Source organism: Nerophis ophidion, linkage group LG10, assembly GCF_033978795.1.
Source record: "Nerophis ophidion isolate RoL-2023_Sa linkage group LG10, RoL_Noph_v1.0, whole genome shotgun sequence".
Lineage (NCBI taxonomy): Eukaryota > Metazoa > Chordata > Actinopteri > Syngnathiformes > Syngnathidae > Nerophis > Nerophis ophidion.
Window position 1 is genome coordinate 3621094 of NC_084620.1, and position 18909 is coordinate 3640002.

At 41.5% G+C, this 18909-nt stretch overlaps 1 protein-coding gene across 1 annotated transcript in view; it reads right to left on the bottom strand.

The window, feature by feature from the left end:
- The window catches only part of cat (catalase), a 42701-nt gene extending 24366 nt beyond the window's left edge, over nucleotides 1-18335 (bottom strand). Inside the window, exons 1-3 of the mRNA XM_061912054.1 lie at nucleotides 18175-18335; nucleotides 7203-7374; nucleotides 2572-2682 (exon numbers count right to left, since the gene is read on the bottom strand). Coding sequence (XP_061768038.1) covers nucleotides 2572-2682; nucleotides 7203-7374; nucleotides 18175-18240 — 349 coding nt within the window. The 5' untranslated portion in view covers nucleotides 18241-18335. The remainder of the gene's footprint in view (nucleotides 1-2571; nucleotides 2683-7202; nucleotides 7375-18174) is intronic.
- Between the last annotated feature and the right edge of the window lie 574 nt (nucleotides 18336-18909).

Here is an 18909-nt window from a genome sequence, read left to right on the forward strand (position 1 = left end):
GACTTTTACCCACACCCCTAGTGGACGGAGGCACATAATTGGCCAATACAAGGGAATGCGCTGATAAACGTAAAAACAATATCAAGGAAATTGACATAAATGTAAGTGAAATTTTATTGTGAGGAGAGGAAACATTTTCCCCTTTTTCGTTAGTTTTTAAGCCAAAATGAATCCCTGTCCACACACGGTGTCTGCTTGTAAGTACTTTGTGCGTGTGTACGTTACCGAACATGATCCTGTGCTCATAACACCAGCAATGTCACAACGCGATGACGGCGCACCGTGACGCCCATTAAAAAAAAAGTACTGGTATTTTTTAGAGACAGTATAGTACCGTTTTTAATTCATTAGTACCACAGTACTTTATTAGTACCGGTATACCGTACAACCCTAGTTGCTACAGTTTATACAGATTCAAGACATCAATCAGTCAATGCGTTTCCATTACCTCTAGAAATGCGCAAAACCTAAATATCGCAATGAGAAACTGGTAATGGATACACCCATATTTCGAAAAACTTCTGAAATATCGTTGACACATTTTTGCGCTCTCATCTATTGGTTGTTGAGAAGTTTCGATATTGAAGTGTTTGGCAAAAGCATGATGGAAACACTTTTTTCACATTTAGAGGTCACTTAGACACCAAACCGGCGGGGTGCCAATGCAGACGGGGGTTGTCTTGGTCACGCTTCCGATCAGTCGGCCACGGGAAGCGGCACCGCCACACCGGGTCATCTCGTGGGTTCTTTTCCGGGAGTAGAGGCCAACCCACAGGCTTGGAGAGACACACATGCCCGAACAATGTCAATGGCGCCATAAGGACGTTGCTTTTGAGCGATCACCCGCTACAATTGTCTTCTATTGACATCATATCATTATTGGCTGCAATAGCTTCTTCAAGGTGGAGTCTTGCGGGATGAGATTTAATGAGAATTAAGGCATGATGAATGATGCAAAACACCCTTTAAAGGCCTACTGAAACCCACTACTACCGACCAAATTTTAAATTTCCCGCGAAGTGTCGTGTTGAAAACGTCGCGGTATGATGCCGCGTGCGTTTGACGTCTCGGGTTTTAGCGGACATTATTTTCCAGCCTGATCCAAGCTATAAGTAGTCTGCTTGAATCGCATAATTACACAGTATTCTGGACATCTGTGTTGCTGAATCTTTGCAATTTGTTCAATTAATAATGGAGAAGTCAAAGTAAAAAGATGGAGTTGGGAAGCTTTTAGCCTTCAGCCACACAAACACACTGTGTTTCCGTGTTTAAAATTCCCAAAGGTGAAGCTTTACTATGGATCAGAGCGGTCAAGCGAACATGGATCCCGACTACATGTCAACCGGCAGTTTTCGGTGAGAAAATTGTGGTAATAAGTCGGCTCTTACCGGAGATCAGCGGAGCTTCTGTCCTGTTGGAGCTGCCGTAACTTCCCTCAGAGATTCTGCCGTCAACACACCCGTGGCCACACCCCTCTGACTTTCAGGTACTATTTAACTCACTAAAACACTAGCAACACAATAGGCAGAGAAGGGATTTCCCAGAAATATCCTAGTGACTGTGTCTAAAAACATCTGAAACGCTCCCACTGCAATCGCCTTTTTTTTTTCTTTTCTAGTTCTTCACTCTAAATATCCTCATCCACGGATCTTTCATCCTCGCTCAAATTAATGGGGAAATTGTCATTTTCTCGGTCCGAATAGCTCTAGCTGCTGCTGGCTATGATGTTAAACAATGTGAGGATGTGAGGAGCTCCACAACCCGTGACATCACGCACACATCGTCTGCTACTTCTGATAAAGGCAAGGCTTTTTTATTAGCGACCAAAAGTTGCGAACTTTATCATGGATGTTCTCTACTAAATCCTTTCAGCAAAAATATGGCAATATCGCGAAATGATCAAGTATGACACATAGAATGGACCTGCTATCCCCGTTTGAATAAGAAAATCTCATTTCAGTAGGCCTTTAATAGAAACATCTACAAGTCGTACCTTGTTGAAATTTTTGAAATAACGCTTTTATTTTGCAAAAAAAACACAATGGAAACACAGCTAGTCTGAGGAGTAAAAGTTGGCACTTTTTTGTATGAACTGTTACCAAGCATCACTTATGTGTGTCGCTAAAGTATCCACAACCTGTATGAAGTTGCTGTGCGGTAGTGCACGTCCATGTCAACGTCAGTCTTGATACGTAGATAGATGGATGGATGGATGGATGGATGGATGGATGGATGGATGGATGGATGGATGGATGGATAGATAGTACTTTGATTCCTTCAGGAGCGGTTCCTCTTAACAGCGTAATACAGTTTTTTTTCTGTACGCAAGTTTGATACATGAGGCCTCCGGTCTGGTTTAACTGGTAGAATTTGAAAATAACAACTGGTACTGTGCACTCTTCTGCAGTAATGGCAGAAATGCCCATATGGCTTCCTTTGTGCACAACAGCACTATCTGCTGGAAGCAGTGGCTCACTGCACCGCCCGGCTCTAATTCAAGCAATAATACCAACTCGACAGACTCAAAATGAACCCAAATAAATCATTAAGGACGAGCGCGCTCTTACTTACCCACAGTGGAGAAGCGGACTGCAATGGGCGTCACTTTGCCGACGTGCTCGAACACCTTGGCCTTGCAGTAGCCAGTGATGTCGTGCGTTACCTCAAAGTACCCAAAAGCTCCTGTCAACGACATAAAAGAACATTATTTGTATCAAGTAATTGCTTTTTCTTTCCAAACCTAAATAATGTGGTAATATTTGCAGCAGTACTTTCTTAAATTTGCACACAAGTTTCCTATATAGAATGGAAATAGAAAAATATCTTTGTGGGTTTAAATGCCTTCTTTCAGCCTGATTCTTTATTAAGGAGAACTGCATTTTTTATTTATTTCCCTCATCATTCACAATCCTAATGTGAGACGTATATTTATTTTTGTTGATTCTAAATATTTAATAAAAAACAGGTAACAATACAGCAAATGTGGATCGACCTGCAATATATTGCCTATAAAGCGCTCCATTCTATTCCATGACCTGCTTTAAAAAGCTGTAGGGACATTGATATTGTAAGAGTTAATGCTGCCAAACTATTTATCTGGCGTAGTGAAGCAGCGCCTTGCTTACACTTCTCCGACGACTACTGGCGAGTAGTCAGCTACTCGCTGTTTTGAGCTGCTAACATTGGTTGCCTCCCGTCACAAAAAAAAGAGCAGCCTTACACTGCTTTGGCTGTATTGCCTTTAAGTGTGGGAATAAATAATTATAGGCTATAAATCAGGCCTCTTGCCTGTAACCCTGGAAAAAACGAGGGAATCACCAGTCTTAGAGATTATTCATTTAGTTGTTCTATCCAGTCTTAGAGATTGTTCACTTAGTTGTTCTATTAGGTAAAGAAAAAAAATCCGATAACAGACATGACACAATACTATCATCATTTCAAACGGCAACGTACTTGCTTTAGGAAACACTAAAATAAATCAAGCATATCAAATGGGGTAGTCAGTAACAGTTTTATTTTTTTTTAATTTTCAAGCAGAGTGAAAAAAATATGTTTTTTAGTAGAGGAAAGGCGGGCTTTACAGGCAGAATCGATCGTTCCCCCATTACCTGCATTTTTAGCAGCCACACTTAACATATAGAATAAGCAAAAAATGGGTCGTGTGGGCTTTTCTCACATAAGGATTGTGAATGATGGATCTGTACAAGCAATATCTTAAGTCAGTGTTTTTCAACCTTTTTTGAGCCGAGGCACATTTTTTGCGTTGAAAAAATGCGGAGGCACACCACCTACAGAAATTAACAGTAAAATGTGGTTGTTGAAATTGTTGGATATGACCTTAAAGCATAAGCTGGCATGCATCACTATAGCTCTTGTCTCAAAGTAGGTGTACTGTCACCAGCGGTCACATCACATCTTGACTTATTTTCACTTTTTTGCTGTTTTCCTGTGTGTAGTGTTTACTTCTTGTCTTGCACTCTTATTTTGGAGGCTTTTTGTCTTTTTTTGTTGGTATTTCACTGTAGCAGTTTCATGTCTTCCTTTAAGCGACATTTCCCGCATCTACTTTGTTTTAGCAATCAAGAATATTTCAGTTGTTTTCATTGTTGATTGTCATGTCATGTTCGGTTGTACATTGTGGACGCCGTCTTTGCTCCACAGTCAGTCTTTGCTGTCGTCCAGCATTCTGTATTTGTTTACTTTTGTAGCCCGTTTAGTTTTTGTTTGGTTCTGCATAGCCTTCCCTAAGCTTCAATGCCTTTTCTTAGGGACACTCACCTTTTGTTAATTTTTGGTTTAAGCATTAGAAACCTTTTTACCTGCATGCTGCCTCCCGCTGTTTCCGACATCTACAAAGCAATTAGCTACCGGCTGCCACCTACTGATATGGAAGGCCTCTCGACAGCATGACACTCAACAACAACAAAAACATCATTTGCAGACTATGATTACTAGTTTGCAAAAATGTTTTTTAACCCAAATAGGTGAAATTAGACAATCTCCCATGGCACACCAGACTGTATCTCACGGCACACCAATGTGCCACGGCACAGTGGTTGAAAAACACTGATTTAGGTCACATGTTAACATCCCTGGCTGTAATACAAGTGTAAAAAAAACAAGTTAACCACTGTTAATATCAACGACAAAATACACGTATTAAATTTGTGTAATTAGTGTAATATTCAAGCAATTAAAAAACGTTCATATCTTGTTATGTCTCTGTTGCTTGCCTGCCTCCCTTCCCTATGATTTTGTCCCTGCTGTTGTTTTTTGTTTCTCCTCCCCAGTGCTTCCTTCTGTGGTGGGGGGTGGCCTAATTGGACACAATTAGTCCTAATTGGTCACTGGGAAATATAAGCAGGGCACTGTCAGCTAGCCTTGGCTGGTGTATTGCTTCCTGTGCCATCCACAACTCATACGAAGCGCCCACGCTACTGTCACAGGTCAGTTTGATTTTTTTTTCCCTCTAACCTCAAATGTTTGTTCTTTCCAGAGGTTGAGAGTTTTTCTTCTTTGAACTGAACTTTCCCAGTGTGTCCTGGCCGCTCCCTTGCCGATCGCTAGTGACGGTCAGATGAAGCCTCATGAGGCATTGAACCACTTGAGCCAATTGGTTTGAGAATATCTCAAAGCTTCAATGCATGCTTTGGCACAAGACACCACCTGCTGTTCAAATGTATGATTACAAACAGCTGCATATTAACCACATTATGTGTGATGCATTGATGTTGCGTATACTATGGCTCTTGGAAATGGCAATGAATCACAATAAATGTTCGTCAAAACGTTTTTACTCGGTAAATCAACAAAGTATAATATACTATGTTTTATGTGTTATACATTAAGAGGTTTTGTAAAAAAAAAAATCGCCTAAAAGCAAAATAAACAATTAACTTAATCCTCTCTGTTCTGTACATCATTGTCCAAGTTACATTATATTGTCATCTTCCATTTCCTCAAGGTGACAGAAAGACAGATGACAACCAGCCCGGTTATATGATTCTATCATGTGGGCAAAATAAAAATGATATATATACATATATATATATTGAGGGGTTCTGGTTTGGTGACCGCAGGATTAGGTCTCTGCTTTTTGCAGATGATGTGGTCCTGATGGCTTCATCTGGCCGGGATCTTCAGCTCTCACTGGATCGGTTCGCAGCCGAGTGTGAAGCGACCGGAATGAGAATCAGCACCTCCAAGTCCGAGTCCATGGTTCTCGCCCGGAAAAGGGTGGAATGCCATCTCCGGGTCGGAGAGGAGACCCTGCCCCAAGTGGAGGAGTTCAAGTACCTAGGAGTCTTGTTCACGAGTGGGGGAAGAGTGGATCGTGAGATCGACAGGCGGATCGGTGCGGCGTCTTCAGCAATGCGGACGTTGTACCAATTCGTTGTGGTGAAGAAGGAGCTGAGCCGTAAGGCAAAGCTCTCAATTTACCGGTCGATCTACGTTCCCATCCTCACCTATGGTCATGAGCTTTGGGTCATGACCGAAAGGATAAGATCACGGGTACAAGCGGCCGAAATGAGTTTCCTCCGTCGGGTGGCGGGGCTCTCCCTTAGAGATAGGGTGAGAAGCTCTGTCATCTGGGAGGAGCTCAACGTAAAGCCGCTGCTCCTCCACATCGAGAGGAGCCAGATGAGGTGGTTCGGGCATCTGGTCAGGATGCCACCCTAAACACCTCCCTAGGGAGGCGTTTAGGGCACGTCCAGCTGGTAGGAGGCCACGGGGAAGACCCAGGACACGTTGGGAAGACTATGTCTCCCGGCTGGCCTGGGAACGCCTCAGGATCCCCCGGGAAGAGCTAGACGAAGTTGCTGGAGATAGGGAAGTCTGGGCTTCCCTGCTTAGGCTGCTGCCCCCGCGACCCGACCTCGGATAAGCGGAAGATGATGGATGGATGGATGGATGATTCAAGCGGCAGTTAAAAATATATATTTTTTATCCTCTAGCCATATTCCGAACTGACCACAGGTCTCTAAAGCTCACATTTTCAATGGAGCTTTGGCAGTTTATAAGTTGTCGAATCTCCCGACAAGTCTGAACCATGTCCCCAAACACTCACGTGGTACAACTTGGAAACGAGGCTTCACTCATCATTTTCGGCTCCTCCTCTAAATGAAGAAAGCCTCCATACAAACTTCCCAAAAACGCCCCCTCCATTACTCGACACACGCCTCGGCACATTTGGTCCAATTACTACCGATCACTGTAAGCCTCAATGTGGATTAGATTTTATAATGTGCACTTTTGCCCCATCTCCTTTTGTTTTGGGCAATATTTTTGATGTGCTCTTCAGCCCCATCTTCTTTTTTATGGTGTGCGCTTTTGCCTCTGCCACCTAATGTTTGGATTATCATTAAAGTACTGCACTTTTTCCTACCTTGCCTCACGTCTCTGCATTTTGATCATTACAGGATGCACCGATATCAACATGCACAAGTTACCATCCTATTTGCTTGGCAGGTCCCTTTTTTTTTTTTGCCTAGATTTGGGCCAGTTCCATTTTTTACATTTTTTTTCTCTTTAACATTCTAATCTGCGATGTGTTTTTGTTTGTAGACTGTGTTGCGGGCCAACTAAAAAAGAACACGCCCCGCAAATGGGTTGCACTTTGGACAACCATGCTTCAAAACCAACCGGAGTACCCAATTGCAATCAAAAATTGAGGCCTGGACGGGTCGCGCCTACAATCTAACCTGCCCCTTTGGCGTGCACCACTCGCTCCGGGATGCGTTCACGGTCAAAGTGGGCCATCTCGTCGGTGAAGACCACATCTTGGACCAACAAGGGGCCCCTTGCTCCGGCCGTCTGCAGGTTTAGCTTGTCTCCAATAGGATGGCCTGCTCCTGTGGTCAGCTGATCTGGCCTCTAAGAAAGAGATCGCATGACAATATCACATTTGAATCGTTGGACATTGACAATTGGATATATTTCTAGAAAAGTACAGAAACAGAATTAAGATTAATTGATCCAAATCATTAAGTGGGTGGAGGTGCTTGAATATGGTATCTTAATCGGTTTATTCCGCTTATGCAACTGTCAAGTTTGAAGTTTGTTCATAATCAATGGCTTAATTTTTTTAAGTTGGCTTGCTGTGTCACTGTTATTTAACCTTGAATAACAGTATTGTACCAGCTTGCTAGGGCAGTGGTTCCCAAACATTTATTGCCATGCCCCCTTTTGGCACAAAATGGCAAATCTGCTTTGCACAATTTGCACATCCAAACAAATCAAGCTACAGCGACACAACAGATCTCTTCTTTCTTCAACCGCCATCGTTTGCCTGTAAAACTGCGTCATGATATGAGTGTTTTTTATCTATTGATACTTATTATTTCTTTATAACCTGTCGAAAATAAGGATGAGGAGAGTAATATATATTAAATGTAAACATATGTTTTAAATGTAACTTTCCTCTGATTGTAATCCCCTCATTTATCAAGGCAGATAAGAAATGTCAACAAAACCATGGAAAACACTCAGACAATGTAAACAAAATTCTAAAATTACTGAACCTCTTAAAATGAATGTACAAAAATGAATATGTAAGAAAATATGTATATACGGGTTACACTAGTAGAGCGCTTTTTTACCTTCGAGGTACTCAAAGCTCTTTGACACTATTTCCACATTCACCCATTCCCACTCACATTCACTCTGATGGTGGGAGCTGCCATGCAAAGCCCTAACCACGACCCATCAGGAGCAAGGGTGAAGTGTCTTGCTCAAGGACACAGCGGACATGGCGAGGTTGGTAGAAGGTGGTGATCGAACCAGGAACCCTCGCCAGGCTGTCCCAAGTATAAACATATAACTTAGTATAACTTTGAACGTTATTGATAACTGAGATTTCTATCTTGAGAAAAACCTAATTGTGATTATTATTTTGACCATAATTGTGCAGCCCTAGTTACTGTAAATTACATTTCTGTTTTTCACTTGATGCTTTTTGCTCCGTTTATCACCTTTTTGTGTTTTTTGTTGCTGTTCAATTCTATTTCTGCAATGTGCAGAGGGGGAAAAGAATAAAACCCAAGCTGGGCAACCAAATGCCCCTTGTGCCCAGCTTTTACTGATGGTCTTCTTCAGGGTTCAGTGTGTGAGATTCTGTCAACTGTGAGCAATCACAACTTTATTTAAGTTGCTAACTTTAACTTTCCATCGCGAGTAAACAACTGAACAATGGCAATTCAAGAGAGAAGTAGAATTACTGTAGACCAGGGGTCACCAACGCGGTGCCCGTGGGCACCAGGTAGCCCGCAAGGACCAGATGAGTAGCCCGCTGGCCTGTTCTAAAACTAGCTCAAATAGCAGCACTTACCAGTAAGCTGCCTCTATTGTTTTGAATTTTATTTATTTACTAGCAAGCTAGTCTCGCTTTGCTCGACATTTTTAATTCTAAGAGAGACAAAACTCAAATAGAATTTGAAAATCCAAGATAATATTTTAAAGACTTGGTCTTCACTTGTTTAAATAAATTCATTAATTTTTTACTTTGCTTCTTATAACTTTCAGACAGAAAATTTTAGAGAAAAAATACAACCTTAGAAATGATTTTAGGATTTTTAAACACATATACCTTTTTACCTTTTAAATTCCTTCCTCTTCTTTCCTGACAATCTAAATCAATGTTCAAGTATTTTTTTTTTTTATAGTGAAGAATAATAAATACATTTTTATTTAATTCTTCATTTTAGATTCTTTTTTTTCGACAAAGAATATTTGTGAAATATTTCTTCAAATTTATTATGATTAAAATTAAAAAAAAAAATATTCTGGCAAATCTAGAAAATCTGTAGAATCAAATTTAAATCTTATTTCAAAGTCTTTTGAATTTATTTTAAAATTTTTGTTCTGGAAAATCTAGAAGAAATAATGATTTGTCTTTGCTAGAAATATAGCTTGGTCCAATTTGTTATATATTCTAACAAAGTGCAGATTGGAATTTAACCTTTTTAAAACATGTCATCAAAATTCCAAAATTAATCTTAATCAGGAAAAATTACTAATGATGTTCCATAAATTATTTTTTTTAATTTTTCCAAACAGATTCGAATTAGCTCGTTTTTCTCTTCTTTTTTTTCGGTTGAATTTTAAAGAGTAAAAATTGAAGATAAACTATGTTTCAAAATTTAATTTTAATTTTTTTCAAGTTTTCTCCTCTTTTAAATCGTTCAATTAAGTGTTTTTTTCATCATTTATTCCCAACAAAAAACCTTCTGTAAAAGGAAAAAAAATGTACGACGGAATGACAGACAAAAATACAAATTTTTTTATATATATATATAGATTTGTTTATTAAAGGTAAATTCAGCAAATTGGCTATTTCTGGCAATTTATTTAAGTGTGTATCAAACTGGTAGCCCTTTGCGTTAATCAGTACCCAAGAAGTAGCTCTTGGTTCCAAAAAGGTTGGTGACCCCTGCTGTAGACCAAATAAGTCAATGCATTACAAAAGTCAGCAAAATATAATTTGCATTACACCAATCCCCTTTACGCACGTGACCTGACTGTCAGTGTTTTCCACAGAACTGCAAGCACAGTGTTGGCTAGCATAATTGGCCGTGACGCATGTGTATGTATGTTTGTAGCTTTCATAGACACTTTGGGAGACAAAAAGATAGCCATAAACATAAGCAAAACAAACATGTGAAAAATTATAAATACATTTCTTTCGTCGCTTCTTTTTGTGTTTTACTTTGCAAGCACGCCCACAGCAGCACATGTTGCATGTTACATGATTTCATGTTAGTCTAATGTACTTTATAGGTACAGTCTGTTTGTTCACTTTTCTCGGTGATCGTTCTTCCTCCTCACGCTGTCGTAACGGAATTATGCCTTTCTCCACTTTACCCCGAAATATGATTTGCATTATATCTAGCCTTTTTCAGCACAAGAGTTAGTAACAGTGTATTTCACAGAACCGCATGTTTTGTTTTTGGCTTGCGTAATTGCCCACTACGCATGTGTATGTAGTTTTTAATGACGCTTTAGGGGAGAAAAAAATAGCCATAAACATAAGCAAAACAAATATGTAAAAAATAATAGATACATTTCTTCCGTCGCTTCTTTTTGTGTTTTACTTAGCAAGCACGCCCACAGCAGCACATGTTGCTTCTTGAGAAAAGCATGCATGTTTTCATGTTAGTCTAATGTACTTTATAGGCAAAGTCTGTTTTTTTACTTTTCTCGGTGATTGTTCTTCCTCTTCACGCTGTCTTAACCAAATTATGCCTTTGTCCACTTTACTCCAAAATATAATTTGCATTTCATCAAGCCTTTTTCAGCACTAGAGTTAGTAACAGTGTATTTCACAGAACTGCATGTTTTGTTTTTGGCTTGCGTAATTGCCCACTACGCATGTGTATGTAGTTTTTAATGACGCTTTAGGGGAGAAAAAAATAGCCATAAACATAAGCAAAACAAATATCCATCCATCCATCCATCCATCATCTTCCGCTTATCCGAGGTCGGGTCGCGGGGGCAGCAGCCTAAGCAGGGAAGCCCAGACTTCCCTATCTCCAGCCACTTCGTCTAGCTCTTCCCGGGGGATCCCGAGGCGTTCCCAGGCCAGCCGGGAGACATAGTCTTTCCAACGTGTCCTGGGTCTTCCCCGTGGCCTCCTACCAGCTGGACGTGCCCTAAACACATCCCTAGGGAGGCGTTCGGGTGGCATCCTGACCAGATGCCCGAACCACCTCATCTGGCTCCTCTCGATGTGGAGGAGCAGCGGCTTTACGTTGAGCTCCTCCCGGATGGCAGAGCTTCTCACCCTATCTCTAAGGGAGAGCCCCGCCACCCGGCGGAGGAAACTCATTTCGGCCGCTTGTACCCGTGATCTTATCCTTTCGGTCATGACCCAAAGCTCATGACCATAGGTGAGGATGGGAACGTAGATCGACCGGTAAATTGAGAGCTTTGCCTTCCGGCTCAGCTCCTTCTTCACCACAACGGATCGATACAACGTCCGCATTACTGAAGACGCCGCACCGATCCGCCTGTCGATCTCACGATCCACTCTTCCCCCACTCGTGAACAAGACTCCTAGGTACTTGAACTCCTCCACTTGGGGCAGGGTCTCCTCCCCAACCCGGAGATGGCACTCCACCCTTTTCCGGGCGAGAACCATGGACTCGGACTTGGAGGTGCTGATTCTCATTCCGGTCGCTTCACACTCGGCTGCGAACCGATCCAGTGAGAGCTGAAGATCCCGGCCAGATGAAGCCATCAGGACTACATCATCTGCAAAAAGCAGAGACCTAATCCCGTGGCCACCAAACCGGAACCCCTCAACGCCTTGACTGCGCCTAGAAATTCTGTCCATAAAAGTTATGAACAGAATCGGTGACAAAGGACAGCCTTGGCGGAGTCCAACCTTCACTGGAAACGTGTCCGACTTACTGCCAGCAATGCGGACCAAGCTCTGACACTGATCATACAGGGAGCGGACTGCCACAATAAGACATTCCGATACCCCATACTCTCTGAGCACTCCCCACAGGACTTCCCGAGGGACACGGTCGAATGCCTTCTCCAAGTCCACAAAGCACATGTAGACTGGTTGGGCAAACTCCCATGCACCCTCAAGAACCCTGCCGAGAGTATAGAGCTGGTCCACAGTTCCACGACCAGGACGAAAACCACACTGTTCCTCCTGAATCCGAGGTTCGACTATCCGGCGAAGCCTCCTCTCCAGTACACCTGAATAAACCTTACCGGGAAGGCTGAGGAGTGTGATCCCACGATAGTTGGAACACACCCTCCGGTCCCCCTTCTTAAAGAGAGGGACCACCACCCCGGTCTGCCAATCCAGAGGTACCGCCCCCGATGTCCACGCGATGCTGCAGAGTCTTGTCAACCAAGACAGCCCCACAGCATCCAGAGCCTTAAGGAACTCCGGGCGGATCTCATCCACCCCCGGGGCCTTGCCGCCGAGGAGCTTTTTAACTACCTCAGCGACCTCAGCCCCAGAAATAGGAGAGTCCACTACAGATTCCCCAGGCACCGCTTCCTCAAAGAAAGACGTGTTGGTGGGATTGAGGAGGTCTTCGAAGTATTCCCTCCACCGATCCACAACATCCGCAGTCGAAGTCAGCAGAACACCATCCGCACCATACACGGTGTTGATAGTGCACTGCTTCCCCTTCCTGAGGCGCCGTATGGTGGTCCAGAATCGCTTCGAAGCCGTCCGGAAGTCGTTTTCCATGGCTTCCCCGAACTCTTCCCATGTCCGAGTTTTTGCCTCCGCGACCGCTAAAGCTGCACACCGCTTGGCCCGTCGGTACCCGTCCACTGCCTCCGGAGTCCTATGAGCCAAAAGAACCCGATAGGACTCCTTCTTCAGCTTGACGGCATCCCTCACTGCTGGTGTCCACCAACGGGTTCTGGGATTACCGCCACGACAGGCACCAACAACCTTGCGGCCACAGCTCCAATCAGCCGCCTCGACAATAGAGGTTCGGAACATGGTCCACTCGGACTCAATGTCCCGCACCTCCCTCGTGACATGTTCAAAGTTCTCCCGGAGGTGTGAATTGAAACTCTCTCTGACAGGAGACTCTGCCAGACGTTCCCAGCAGACCCTCACAATGCGCTTGGGCCTGCCAGGTCTGTCCGGCATCCTCCCCCACCATCGCAGCCAACTCACCACCAGGTGGTGATCGGTAGAAAGCTCCGCCCCTCTCTTCACCCGAGTGTCCAAAACATGAGGCCGCAAATCCGATGACACAACTACAAAGTCGATCATGGAACTGCGGCCTAGGGTGTCCTGGTGCCAAGTGCACATATGGACACCCTTATGTTTGAACATGGTGTTTGTTATGGACAATCCGTGACGAGCACAAAAGTCCAATAACAAAACACCACTCGGGTTTAGATCCGGGCGACCATTCTTCCCAATCACGCCTCTCCAGGTTTCACTGTCGTTGCCAACATGAGCGTTGAAGTCTCCCAGTAGGACAAGGGAATCACCCGGAGGAGCACTTTCCAGTACTCCCTCGAGTGTACCCAAAAAGGGTGGGTACTCTGAACTGCTGTTTGGTGCGTAAGCACAAACAACAGTCAGGACCCGTCCCCCCACCCGAAGGCGAAGGGAAGCTACCCTCTCGTCCACTGGGTTGAACTCAAACGTACAGGCTTTGTAAAAATATGTAAAAAATAATAGATACATTTCTTCCGTCGCTTCTTTTTGTGTTTTACTTAGCAAGCACGCCCACAGCAGCACATGTTGCTTCTTGAGAAAAGCATGCATGTTTTCATGTTAGTCTAATGTACTTTATAGGCAAAGTCTGTTTGTTTGTTTACTTTTCTCAGGGATTGTTCTTCCTCTTCACGCTGTCTTAACCAAATTATGCCTTTGTCCACTTTACCCCAAAATATAAATTGCATTTCATCAAGCCTTTTTCAGCACTAGAGTTAGTAACAGTGTATTTCACAGAACCGCATGTTTAGTTTTTGGCTTGCGTAATTGCCCACTACGCATTTGTATGTAGTTTTTAATGACGCTTTGGGGGAGAAAAAGAGCCATAAACATAAGCAAAACAAATATGTCAAAAATACTAAATACATTTCTTCTTCTTTTTGTGTTTTACTTTGCAAGCACGCCCACAGCAGCACATGTTGCTTCTTGAGAAAATCCTGCATGCTTTCATCACTTTTCTCGGTGATCGTTCTTCATCTTCACGCCGTCTTAACCGAATTATGCCTTTGTCCACTTTAACCCGAAATATGATTTGCATTTCATCTTGAATGAGTTTAAAGCTTCTGTGAAAGGATTGCAGTCTACCTTGCCTGAATGCACATGTGTCATATGAGCAAGTTTTAATGTTGTAAATGTGATGTTTTTTGTGTTTTTTTTACAGTTTTTAATGTAACCTTGCTGCTGCCCTCTTGGCCTGGTCTCCCTTGGAAAAGAGATCTTTGATCTCAATGGGATTTTACCTGGTTAAATAAAGGCTAAATAAATAAATAAAATCCAGCCCCTTTAGGCACTAGAGTTAGTAACAGTGTATTTCACAGAACCGCATGTTTCGTTTTTGGCTTGCGTAATTGCCCATGACGCATGTGTATGTAGTTTTTAATGACGCTTTGGGGCAGGGGTAGGGAACATATGCCTCTCGAGCCAGATGTGGCTCTTTTGATGACTGCATCTGGCTCTCGGAGGAATCTTAGCGGACATTGCTTAACACAGGGGTGTCCAAACTTTTTCCACTGAAATAGACTGAAATATCAAAGCAAGCGGGGGCCATTTTGACATTTTTTTATTTTAAAAAACAATTCAATATATGTATAACCAATATACATTTAGGCCTCCACTCAAGCTTGATCCCGGGGACCCCAAAGGGTTTTTGGTCCAAAAAATATTAAAAATGTGTCATTATTCAGTATTATTTAGTTGTATTATTATTCAAGTTTTAAATCTCCAGACCAACATAAGGTCCATCTGTCAATATAATGAGTTTAAAGATTTAAGTTGAATGCTCTTTTTTTCAAAGAAAACCCTGATTTGATGGAAAAAAACACAAAATATGCAATATTATCACTCAATATTTTTTTAAAGTGAAATATTTGAGATTATATAATAATTGGAGCATTAAAAAGGTCAATAACTCATAACACCATTGATTTTAATTCTTTTTTTTTTAACAATGACACTAAAATTATTGGGGATCCTAAAGAGTCCTACTCATTAAAGTGTTTAAAAATAAATTATACATTTTTTTACTGTTTACTTTTAACACAATAATCTCTACATCAACTTCAGATCCATCCGTCAATTATAAGTTTTATTGTTGTTTATGTTTTTTGTTTGTTTATTTTAAGCCCTTCTTTAAAAAAACAGCTCAGTTTTTTATATGGCAAACACAAAATATGTAACATTTTCCCCCCAAAATATGTCAAAGTGGAAAATTTAACGTGACGTAATTGGAGCCTTAAATAGGTCAATAATTCATAATGACATTGATTTTGATTCATTATTATTTTTTAAAGAAAGAAACAGCCTGCATGGCAGCTTTGTGTTATTAGAGTAAACATTGCAACACTTTCTTGTTACATTTCCCCCGTTTGCTCCTAATTTTTACGTTTTAAAAATGTTTCAATGGTATTTTTAAAATGTGCCGTGGGGCCATTTAAAAAATTACCTGCGGGCCGCACTTTAGACACACCTGGCTTAACACAATAAGTAATGAATAATTCCGCTTGTAATCACGGTGTTAAAAATAACGTTAAAAAAATAAAACATTTTCATGCATTTTATTTCATTCATCCGTTTTGTACCGCACCTGTTCAAGAAGTCGTGTTAATGGTAAGAAGTATTTTATCTATAATTGATTAGCTTCAAAATAACAGTCTTATTAAAAAGAATAAGCGGCTTATTATACTCTAAAATGTCGGTCTTACTTAAAAATGCATGCATTTAGTTGTATTCAGAGTTACAAAATTTGATATGGCTCTCACGGAAATACATTTTAAAACAGGGGTCTCAAACTCAATTTACCTGGGGGCCACTGGATGCAGAGTCTGGGTGAGGCTGGGCTACAAGAAAAGATTTCTTAAACATTTTTTTTGTCTGTGCAAATAAGACACGTCGGGGTCCCCCTGTGCTCAACAAAGAAATATTGCATCTCCCACTTTTCCTGGAATTGTCTTTGCTCATCACAAACATTTCTCTTCACTGTTTGACATGTTTGGGGTTGTGGAATACATTTGTATTTAGCCGATGCACGGAGAATGTTATTTCCGCAATGTGTGTCGTTCCGCTTTTCCTCCCTACAGCAACGAGCGCAAAAAAGGGACGGCCCCCGGAATGTTATACAACGTCATAGAGAAATATATGTAGTGTTCATTGTGTGAGGCAATGCAAATTAAACGATAAAAAAAACAAATAACGGTTTGAATTGGTCCAGGTTATCAGGGACCGTTATTACTGACGGACAGGTGTGGCGGTGCGACTGCAGCCAGGCACGTAAAAAAAAAACCTTGTCTCCATGGGAACGCCTCTGTCGCTTTCACTCATTTGCCGCTTTTCCACTAACGCAGAGGTAGGCAACCCAGAACGTGGAAAGAGCCATTTTGGACCCAAATAACACAACATTGTCAACCGCCATTCATATAAAACTTGCGGGCCGCACTAACATTAGACTTTCATATAAAGCCGGGGGCCGCAAAATAACCTCACGCGGGCCGCGTGTCTGAGACCCTTGTTTAAAAATATTCAGGTTTCATGGCTCTCTCAGCCAAAAAGGTTCCCAACCCCTGCTTTGGGTGGGGAAGAGAAAAAGTTAGCCATGAACATAAAAAGTAGGGCTGTCAAAAATAATGAATTAATATAGACTTGAAAAATTCCAAATAAAAATCATGTTATGTGATATTTTATATTGTTACTATTGTACATTTTTGGTCTACTTTATACCTTTTTGTGCACTTGTGTGGATTATCCTTTTCATCCTTTGTAACTGAGCGTGTAACAATTTCCCCTGTGAATCATTAAAGTGTGTCTAAGTCCATTTTGACTCTCCCTACCATATTGGATCCACTTTGAACTGGACCTCCACGGTTTTGTTAGATCCACTATGGATTGGACTCTCACAATATCATGTTAGATCCGCTCGACATCCATTGCATTCGGTCCCCTAGGGCAGTGATTCTCAAATGGGGGTACGCGTACCCCTGGGGGTACTTGAAGGTATGCCAAGGGGTAAGTGATATTTTTTTTTAAATATTCTAAAAATAGCAACAATTCAAAAATCCTTTATAAATATATTTATTGAATAATACTTCAAGAAAATATGGATATAAGTTCATAAACTGTGAAAATAAATGCAACAATGCAATATTCGGTGTTGACAGATGGATTTTTTGTGAACATGTTCTATAAATATTGATGTTAAAGATTTATTTTTTTGTGAAGAAATGTTTATAATTAAGTTCATGAATCTAGATGGATCTCTTTTACAATCCCCAAAGAGGACACTTTAAGTTGATGCTTACTTTTCTGTGTAGAAATCTTTATTTATAATTGAATCACTTGTTTATTTTTCAACACGTTTTTAGTTACTTTTATACCTTTTTTTCCAAATAGTTGAAGAAAGACCACTACAAATGAGCAATATTTTGCACTGTTATACAATTTAATAAATCAGAAACTGATGACATAGTGCTGTATTTTACTTATTTGTCTATTTTTTTTCAACCAAAATTGCTTTTCTCTGATTAGGGGGTACATGATTCAAAAAATGTTCACAGGGGGTACATCACTGAAAAAAGGTTGAGAAGCACTGCCCTAGGGGGGAGGTTGCCCACACATGCGGTCCTCTCCAAGGTTTCTCAGTCACTGTCATCTACGTCCCACTGGGGTGAGTTTTTCCTTGCCCTTATTTGGGCCCTACCGAGGATGTCGTTGTGGTTTGTGCAGCCCTTTGAGACACTTGTGATTTAGGGCTATATAAATAAACATTATTGAAGTCTATTGTATTAATATCACATCTGTTTGCTACAACGTACAAACTAAACAACATGAATGATAAACAGCATAACGGAATAATGACAAATATATTCAATGATCGATATTAGCAGATAACGGCTAGGTCGTCACCCCAGGCAACCTTTCACCTATTTACCTCGGAAAAAACATTTCGTAATTTTTTAGTTTGTCGTGTTCTTACAAACCTGAGAGCATCTCTTCTGCATCCATATCTTCATTTGATCAGTGGCTTTATCTCTGTTGTCAGCCATGTCCGCTGTTCTTTTAAAAAGCAACAAATAATTTCTTCTTCCTTTCCTCAGCCCTGTTTTGTCTGTGCTTCCGGACTTTGCTCCTTAGTCCCGCCCCTGCCCCCCCCTCCTCTCATCTGATTGGTTGCTGTAAGGCCGTTGACCCTCGTCGGGAAGAGAAGGAGCAGCCAAAACAAATATGGCGTCTTGTCTTTACATAACAAACAATTTATATTCTTTCGTTTAAATTACAGGTGTCAAACTCAAGGCCCGCGGGCCAAATTTGGCCAGCCATGAATTGATTAACGTGGACCCCGACTTAAACAAGTTGAAAAACTTATTGGGGTGTTAGCATTTAGTGGTCAATTGCACAGAATATGTACTGAACTGTGCAATCTACTAATAATAGTTTCAATCAATCAATCAAAAAAGCCACATTATTTTGTGTGGCCAGAAAAAGCCTGGTAATAATATGCGTTAATGAAATGCTTCATCTTTTCGTACAAAATATATTTGTTCTTTCCCTTTTGACATTAAAAAAACATATACTGCATGCGATTACATATCTTTTAAAATCCCTTCCATCCATCCATTTTCTACCGCTTATTCCCTTTCAGGGTGGCGGGGGGCGCTGGCGCCTATCTCAGCTACAATCGGGCGGAAGGCAGGGTACACCCTGGACAAGTAGCC